Genomic DNA, 9,718 nt, shown 5'->3' with positions numbered 1-9,718 from the left:
TGTCTTGTCGTGTCTGTTCGTCTTGTCTGGTCTATTCTGGTCGTCTTTTCGTCGTGTTTGGTCGTCATGTCTTGTCGTCTTGTCGTGTCTGGTCGTCTTGTCGTTGTGTTTGGTCATCTTGTCTTGTCGTGTCTGGTCGTCTTGTCTGGTCTAGTCTGGTCGTCTTGTCTTGTCGTCGTGTTTGGTCATCTTGTCTTGCCGTGTGTGGTCGTCTTGTCTGGTCTGGTCGTCTTGTCTGGTCTAGTCCAGTTGTCTTGTCTGGTCATCTTGTCTGGTCGTCTTCTCTGGGTGTCTTGTCTTGTCTGGTCTCGTCTTGTCTGTCTGGTCTTGTCTTGTCTCTCTGGTCTTGTCTCTCTGGTCTTGTCTCTCTGGTTTTGTCTGTCTGGTCTTGTCTTGTCTGGTCTGGTCTTGTCTGGTCTGGTCTGGTCTGGTCTTGTCTGGTCTGGTCTTGTCTTGTCTGGTCCGTTTTTCTTGGAATAATTTAAGAAAGACAGTGTCGATTTGTAGAACCCACTTTTTCAAGGGCTTAAAAAGTGTACACTTTTAGAACAAAATGTTTGACCACAATCATTACAAATATTTCCACAAGAGCATTCAGTGCAATATCAGGTGTATAGTATATATTTTCCATTATACAGTACTTTTTTAGGAACTCATCTGTTTCTTTGTGTCTTGGAGAATCCCGATGTATGTTTGATGTGTTTCAGGTAAGCAGTAAGGACGAGGACTTCCTGGATCTGTCAGTGGATGTGGAGCAGAACACATCAATCACACACTGTCTCAGGTACGTGATGCTTCTAGTAATCAGACTAATGTTTCATAGAAAGACCCTCGAGATTGATGAGTTGTCCTTGTGTCTACTGAACAGGGGTTTCAGCAACACAGAGACGTTATGCAGTGAATACAAGTATTACTGTGAGCAGTGTCGCAGCAAACAGGAAGCCCAGAAAAGGTTGGTAATATCTTCTCTATCACTAACACTTAGGGATATACTATATTTTAAGCAAAGTTACTTCTTCATATTCTTTCAGTATTTATTAGATTTTTCTTCAAAAGCACCCAAACATACTGTTTATCTTTGTGTATAGTTTTCAACTAACCACCTTTAGGAAAAAGGACTGAGCGATATGTTTTGGAGTATTTTAAAATTTGTTCCTAATCATTATAAAAATGGTAATTTCTGCCTTATAATACTCAGTATAGTTTATACCACTTTTATTTTTTTAATTTTAATTATTAGATTGTTCATCTGAATTGCAGTCAAGATAAAATGTTACATCTGACCAAAATAAGACACTTCTAAAAATTAAAATAAGAATGAAAAGCAGCACTTTGATAATAGATACATAGTTAAAAGTTTCCGCTGTTTGAACAATAGACCTGAAATGTTATCATGCAATACCGTTTTATTTTGCTGGGGTGGCAACAATGTTCTTCTGTACACCAGTACTTTCAGAGGAAAGAAGGTATTTTTTGAAACCCTGTTTATTATAATTTGATGTGCCTTTTCCATTTTGGATGCTCTGAGCCTGTTTTCCCCTTTACAATTTCTGCAGAGCTGTGTAAGAGTGGTGTCACATTGTATAAGTAGCTCACATCTGTAAGAACTGTACTTAATTAATTCATTCATTCATTCATTGACTAGGCCTGCCACGATAACAAATTTAGCTAGGCGATTAATTCTCTCATGAATTATAGCGATAAACGATAATATTGTTTGAAATTTGACAATAATTAGTAATTATTGTCAAATTTAAGAAGAAATGTTGGTTAATTTTTGTATGTAGTACCTTTTTTGACCACTGATGGCAGTATAAGACTGAACCTAAGGATGGATAGTGAGGGAGCGAGCAGCATGTCTCTAGTCTAGAGTCTAAAGTACTCGTCATGGTTTAATGGTTGCAGTCAGAAATTTGCATACATTCATCATGGGTATGAATGTTATAACTCCAGGCTTTTAATAATATATTTGAATCATTTGTTTTTGAGGGTGGAATGATCATACAAAAACAACTTCAGTGACTTTTTTTCAAGTTCCTGTTCATAGCAGGCTTGAGTCTTGGTGGTTCCTGGGTTGTTCCTGAACATCCTGGTTTCCTTCTATCTGAGGGTGACCATTGAGTATTGGTCAGTTCAATAAGTGCTGTTGAACAAATCCTGTGTATGCTGAGAGAATCTACCACTTGTAGTCAGTCTTGGTCCCTAATGATATTTATATTAGGCTTTGACCATGTCAAGTTAGGGCATTCTACTTCCTTCAGTACCACTCATATCTTGTTAGATTTACAATCATTTCACGCTGAAAAAAAGAATTGTTCAAATCATTAATTTTAAGCCAAAATTATAGTGGCATTTATATCCATAATGAGCTGACTTTTCCACCCTTATTTCCTTCAGGATGAGGGTAAAGAAGCTGCCCATGATCCTTGCCCTCCACCTGAAGCGCTTTAAATACATGGACCAGCTGCACCGCTACACCAAACTGTCCTATCGCGTCGTCTTCCCCCTAGAGCTCCGCCTTTTCAACACGTCCGGAGACGCCACCAACCCCGACCGCATGTACGACCTGGTTGCTGTCGTTGTTCACTGTGGCAGGTGGGTTTTCCTTCGTTTGTTTCTACGACCTTTGTTTACGTAGAAGTTTGAGCAATAAGTGTCAGCTTTCGTTTGTTTCTGTTAGCTTTTCTCAATTCAGTTTTTACATTTCCTTCCTGGGGATCTTAGCTTTAGCCTCTTGAGAAATGATAGTAATCACCGTTTAATGATTAATGAATTAAAAACGTCACCAGGTAGAACTGTCTTATTTTTTCTTGGATACGTCCTATTTCATTTTTGGTGCTCTAATTGATGTCACGGTAACTTTTTATAGCTTTTTGACCGAACATCCCATCAAAAGGGACTAGATTATCCCTTAAGACAGCCTGCTACAGTTCTCAGTAGCTTTTTTTGTTGACAATATGGCATACAGTATAAACTTGGCTCTTTATCTCAGATTCCAATGTATATATGGTGGATAGGTGGACAACATTGCTTGTTTTCTCAGACTCAAAGGATGCAGGGGCAGCACGGTGGCGCAACTGGTAGAGCTGCTGCCTCTCAGCGAGCAGGTCCCTGGTTCAAACCCCGGTCCGGGGGCCTTTCTGGGTGGAGTTTGCATGTTCTCTCCGTGCATGCGTGGGTTTTCTCCGGGTACTCCGGTTTCCTCCCACAGTCCAAAAACATGCATGTTAGGCTGATTGGTAACTCTAAATTGTCCCTAGGTGTGAGTGAGAGAGTGAATGGTTGTTTGTCTCGTTTGTCTCTGTGTGGCCCTGTGATGGACTTGCGACCCGTCCAGGGTGTACCCCGCCCCTCGCACAGTGATTGCTGGACATGGGCACCAGCGACCCCCGTGACCCAAAATGGAATAAGCGGGTAAAGAAAATGGATGGATGGATGGATGAAAGGATGCAGGTCAAATCATTCTTAAACACCTGTGTGGAAGGAGCAACAAGGAAAATGTAGCCATAGTCCTGTGTTGAACTTGGTTACAAATGGGGGCCAAAATTGGAAAAATAAATAATTAAGTAAATAAACTGATTGAAACTAAAGGGCTAATTTCAGTCAGTGTATTAACTCAAGTCAGAAACGTGACATATTTTATTGGCTGCAGTCCTCAGCAAGAGTTTCATTGGTCTCATTTGACATCCCTGTTACTTTTTCCACATCAGAATCAAAAACTAGCAAAAACATTTTCTTGGCTTCAAAGTTGATCAACTGTCAAGAGAAGTCTGAACTAAATAAGGTATGCTCGTTTTTTAAGCAAAATGAAAAGTGACAACAATATTTTGCATTGAAAATATCATTCGGGCCTGATAAGATGGTACCAAGCACCATATTTGGCCCTCAGGCCTTGAGTTTGACACATGTTTTGCAAGAGGAAGTGACTGAAAGAAACTACCTTCAGTTTATTATTAAAACGTTTTTTTTTTTAGACCATTGCTCACTTCTTTCTTTCAAGGAACCCATTTTCCTGTAATATATTTTTTTGCTGGTGCATTTATTTTTTTTTTTTACAAGTCTTTTTGTTGATGTCTGTCTGTGTCTGTCCTTCTAACAATATTATTGTACCAATCAGTAACCTAGTATTGGTTGGTCATATATTATTTTACATATCAAAATTACGTATCATAAGTAAAATTAAAACTGATAAATGAAGTGGTAATGGAACGTAATGGATTTGGGGGAAAAACATACAGGAAAGAAAAAGAAGCTGGTCCTTTATATGTTTAAATTATATACAGTACAGGGTCAGTTGTGGAAAACGCCAACATCAGTGATGTCTAATTGATCTTGAAGGTTTTCATAAGGTATCGAATTTTGTAGTACATCCTCTTGCAGGGTAGTGGATGCTATCCAGCACCAAATGGTGCAGAAGATCATTGATCCACATCTTTAAAGTTAGGGAGAATTTCTCCTTCTACTTGAAGAATATTAGTCGCCAGAGTTACAAAAGAAATCATATTCTTTGCCTGACAGCTGAGGTGACTATCTTGTGGAGTTATTCCAAATATGGCAGTGATGGCAGAGAGTTCTATAGGTACTTGTAAAGCAACTGAGAAAATGTTCAATATTAATTGCCAGAAATTGTGTAGTGAAGGCGATGCATAACCTTGAACTGAATAATTGTGTCCTAAACAGATGGAAGAGGATGTACAGTATTTCATCTATAGCTTTCTTCCAGGTCTCCTCAGCAAGCTCCAACATTCAACCTCCCATTGATTCCCTAGTGATGTGAAAGCGTCCAAACTGTTAGTAAGGAGTATATCTTCCCAGTAGCCCCTTTGGAACCTGGATTCAGTTTCAGAAAAGAGAGAATTATGTGGTTGAGATGGGAAATGAATAAATGATGCTGATATAAAACTACGGAGCTGCAAGAATCTTAAAAAAGTGAGAGTTAGGGATGTTAAATGTAAGCATTAACTGATCAAAGGATGCAGCGGTGTTAATGAATAGGTTATCTAGTGTGGCACCTCCTCTATTAGCTCATTCATGAAAAGCTCTGTCTATAACTGATGGCATGAAACCGGTAGTTTCTTATTAATGGTGCATCTCACAAAATTAGAATATCGTGAAAAAGTTCCATTTTTTTTGTCAGTCATTTCAGAAAGTTAAACTCGTATACATATACATATATATTTACTTGTCTCGCAGGGACAGACTGCAGGCTGGACCTCAGCTTGATGCCGTGGCTCTGTGGAAGTGCAACGCCAAGACCAGACTGGCGTTGGAGTTTTGCTTCCACAGAGACACTGGACACTTGGAGAATTTTGTGAAACTGTGGGGAATATAAAAAATGTTCTATGCACCATTTTTGATCAGGGAGAACTACAATACAACAAACTCCTCATGTAAATATTTTATTTTAAGCTTGTCCTGATCACCTTTTTTTTAACACTGTTGTTAACTTATTGTGTAAATAAAGTCTTGTTAAAAAAATCTTCTTTCAGCTTTTCCCTCTTCAGGGTCTCCACAGTGAGTCATCCTCCTCCATCTCACTCCAACTACCTCCATGTCTTCTCTAATTGCATCCATGTATCTCCTCTTTGTCTTGTTCCTGGCAGCTGCATTTCTAACATCCTTCTACCAGTATACCCACTGTCCCTCCTCTGGACATGTCCAAACCATCTCAGTCTGGCCTCTCTAACTTTATCTCCCAGTTTTGGCTTACAAATAAAGAAAAACTCTGAAAATTAGAATATTAAATAATACTATTAAATATTTGTTTAGGCGTTCTGAATATGTTTGAAATTTTACCTTTTCAAGCAACCCCAGGAAATGGTGCCATACAAGACCTGCTCACTGTTATAGTGAGGGGGATTGTCACCAGGCTCCGACACAAAGAGCAGAAATTATTTAACTATTAGAATCAATTATCACTTAAGCATCTTTTTTTATAAATGTTTTTTTTTGTGTGTGTGTGTAACTAAAACCAAGAGAATGCTTTTGTCAAGGGCTTTTGCGTGACGGTTCCAGCGCTCCTGGGGGCCCTGAGCAGGTACTTTGTCATTACTAGTTGCCATAAATGGTGTGCAAATACAAAAACGGATATGTTTCCATCAATTTTACGGATATTGAGATGCGGACAGTCCTTCCCATTACATTATATGAGGGCTAGAGGATCACAAAAGATTTTCATTTGAAACTTCAAGGTGATGGATGTTCCTCAGGCAATGAACTGTTAATTTGCTTTAGCCTGGGGCTAACTGAGTTTGGAGCTTTTTGACGACGTTTTAAATGTATTGTTCGACTCTGTAATAAATATAATATAGTGTCACAACGTGTCTCTGCTTTCTGTCTCTGCACTGCAGCGGTCCAAACCGCGGACACTACATCACCATCGTAAAGAGCCACGGCTTCTGGCTGCTGTTTGATGATGACATTGTAGAGGTGAGGAAAGATGGTAACGTTTCGTCTCAGTTTGCTTTTTATAGCCACACCCAGCGTTAAAGTCCTCGGACTGTTAAACACTTAGATCTGCTCAACTGTTTCCTGTTTGACAGGAGGGATTCAGTATGAAGATCTCTGGTATTTTATGTATCTTCAGAGCTTTGATTATCTGCTTTTTTCTTTCTATCCTGAAATGAACTGTTTTCATTTCACTGTCCCATTTCTTCTGCTAACTGTTTGGGTGATTTTTGTGTTATTTAGGAATTACAGTAATATTTTTCAAAGAGTTATGTCAGCATCAGCATGGTCTGTCAGAAAAAAATGTTGTTATGAAAACATGCAGTAGTTTAAATAAATTAAATCACTTTTTATAATTTTGTATTCAACTGACAGTTTGCTCTATCTTTCTGATCTCTACAGGTTTATTTTGCTTTTGAGCTTGTGCTGCAAACTGATGGAATAAAAAGTTGAGCATTTAGTTTAGCGATTTAAATGAAATGAAAGAAGTAAGTAATCTAGAAAGTAGAGGGAGTAGTTGACTGAAAAAGAATGAAACCGTAAGCTCCGGAAGGTAAATCGTGTTTAGCTGCAAGATTTTTGTCTTTATCCTTGGCTTGCTACTTGTCCTTTCTTTCCATGGTCACATACTTGCTTTGGGCTTTTTGGTCGGGGTGACCTGGGCATTGCATTTTGAAAATTGGAAATAAACTTGATCTGTCCAATTTATCCCTCAAACATTAAGCCCCTCTTACTTTTATCATCATCATTTTAAACTGAACCTAATAAAATAGTAAGTTATATTCTATAAAACCGGCATTTCAAACTTCACTAAATAGTAGCAGAGAGTGTTCAGCTGGGACGTGTGTGTGGGTGGGTGGGAGTGGGGGGAGGAGATGCCTTTATTTGAAAAGATGCCATTATATACAGTATACACACACACGTATACAGGTGCTGGTCATAAAATTAGAATATCATGAAAAAGTTGATTTATTTCAGTAATTCCATTCAAAAAGTGAAACTTGTATATTATATTCATTCATTACACACAGACTGATATATTTCAAATGTTAATGTTGATGATTAAAAGTGACAGCTAATGAAAACACCAAATTCAGTATCTTAGAAAATTAGAATATTGTAAAAAGGTTCAATATTGAAGACACCTGGTGCCACTCTCTAATCAGCTAATTAACTCAAAACACCTGCAAAGTCTTTAAATGGTCTCAGTCTAGTTCTGTAGGCTACACAATCATGGTGAAGACTGCAGACTTGACAGTTGTCCAAAAGACAACCATTGACACCTTGCACAAGGAGGGCAAGACACAAAATTCCATTGCTAAAGAGGCTGGCTGTTCACAGAGCTCTGTGTCCAAGCACATTAATAAGAGAGGCGAAGGGAAGGAAAAGATGTGGTAGAAGAAAAAAAAGTGTACAAGCAATAGGGATAACTGCACCCTGGAGAGGATTGTGAAACAAAACCCATTCCAAAATGTGGGGGAGATTCGCAAAGAGTGGACTGCAGCTGGAGTCAGTGCTTCAAGAACCACCATGCTCAGATGTATGCAAGACAAGGGGTTCAGTTATCACATTCCTTGTGTCAAGCCACCCTCGAACAAGAGACATATACATACTGTATATATATATATATATATATATATATATATATATATAATGAACAAGATATTGGAGTGTGTTTTATTTTTTTTACAAAAGGTCCATAACAAATTTATATGTAGTCATTTAAAAAAAAAATATTTCAGCCTGAAATAGCTCTACAAGACTGACTAGTTTAATGTTGAAATCAGATTAATAAACTGTATTTTATAGCAGTTTTGTAAGGTGGTTAATTTTTCTTGTAAGGAACATTAAGTGCCATAAAGTTGAAGGACCTTCTGAGGATTTAAACAGGATGATTTAAATGCTGCTCCTCTACAAACTGAACCCTAGTGACTGTTCTAGTGCAGGACTGTACAGATTGATAAATTAGACAAAACAAAAAAAGTTCTCGAGTAATTACAGTCCTCCTAAAAAAAATCTGAATTGGGTCTAAGTGGAGCAGTTCTGAGCTGTCCAAGAATCAGAAAATGTTTTCGGCTCAAACCCCAAATTGGCCCACCTCTAATGAAACACACACATTTATACCACTTTATAATTCTTTTTTGAAACTGTTACACATTACCTGCATTTGATCCATCGTTCTTTGTTTCTGGAGCATTAATGTTTTGTTTCTGCTGGCCTCAGTTCAGCAGTACTACTGTAACTGAAGATATGAATAATCGGTGTGAGAGATTGAAGTGTTTTTTATTGTTGCACTGGCATGTGCGACTGTAAAAGCATTTCAAACCCTGTTCTGATCCAAGTCAAGCTCTGGTTCAGTTCTAATTGTTTATTTTAGCCCAGTTAAGGAATGTTTTTCCAGTTAAACCTTTTTGTTTTATTTTGAAACCTGGGAGTTGTCCTCCCGCTGTTTGAAATCCGAAGAAACGGCTCGGTTCCAGTCATTAAAGACTAATGTTAGAAACTGGTTCCAGTACTTTTCCACTACATTGGAAGGAGGCCCTTTCAGACATCTGGTCTCGGAAGATTCTGCTGAATGTGCAAAACAAAAATCTTAACATATCATTTTACTGGTTTGTGGAGGTTTACTCAGATTTATTCAGTGTTTTTGTTATTTATTTAGATTAGATTCTGTCAAGAGACAGAGATTTCATCTAAAGCTCGAACAACTGAATGATGTGTTTGGGGTTTTCTAACTGGAGCTAAAACATTTGTTTTTTTAAAGATGATACCTCTTTTCTTTCACCCCCAGTCTAAAAGTATGGACAGATGCCATACAGTTTACTTTTTCATATAAAAACTGATGTCTTCATCACAGATGTGCAGCTGTAGATTAAGGAGAACCGTTTCCAGTTGGCCTTCTGTCGGTGGGCACGCTCAGCCAATAATTTGATAAGAAAATTGATGAATGCTTGCTTTGAAATAAGGAGATTCATCGATTCATTCATCCACTGATTTAAAATCTACTGTTTAAAGACCAGAAAGACTCTGATGATGTAAGAAATCCTTCTATATCTGTTTAAGGTCCCTGCATACGCCATCTGAAGATGAACAGTCGACTCGGGGTCATGTGGTTGCAGGACGTTTGTTCTTGTATACATCTTTCATGTGTTTCCCCTTCCATTATATATCCACACACACAAATATATATATATATATAGTTTTAAAATTTATTCATATGGGGGCACCCCACCCACATAACAGGACCAAGCGCCCTGCATACAGACACCCA

At 38.2% G+C, this 9,718-nt stretch overlaps 1 protein-coding gene across 1 annotated transcript in view; it reads left to right on the top strand.

Moving 5' to 3' along the window:
- usp12b (ubiquitin specific peptidase 12b) overlaps nucleotides 1–9,718 on the top strand; it is a 32,144-nt gene that overhangs the window by 20,498 nt on the left and 1,928 nt on the right. Inside the window, exons 6-9 of the mRNA XM_037682914.1 lie at nucleotides 708–784; nucleotides 869–952; nucleotides 2,398–2,595; nucleotides 6,351–6,429. Of these exons, the coding sequence (XP_037538842.1) occupies nucleotides 708–784; nucleotides 869–952; nucleotides 2,398–2,595; nucleotides 6,351–6,429 (438 nt within the window). The remainder of the gene's footprint in view (nucleotides 1–707; nucleotides 785–868; nucleotides 953–2,397; nucleotides 2,596–6,350; nucleotides 6,430–9,718) is intronic.

This window comes from Nematolebias whitei, chromosome 1 (genome assembly GCF_014905685.2).
Source record: "Nematolebias whitei isolate Nwh7 chromosome 1, NemWhi1, whole genome shotgun sequence".
Lineage (NCBI taxonomy): Eukaryota > Metazoa > Chordata > Actinopteri > Cyprinodontiformes > Rivulidae > Nematolebias > Nematolebias whitei.
Note: the sequence above shows the minus strand (reverse complement) of the source record. Positions and strands in the feature narration are given on the sequence as shown.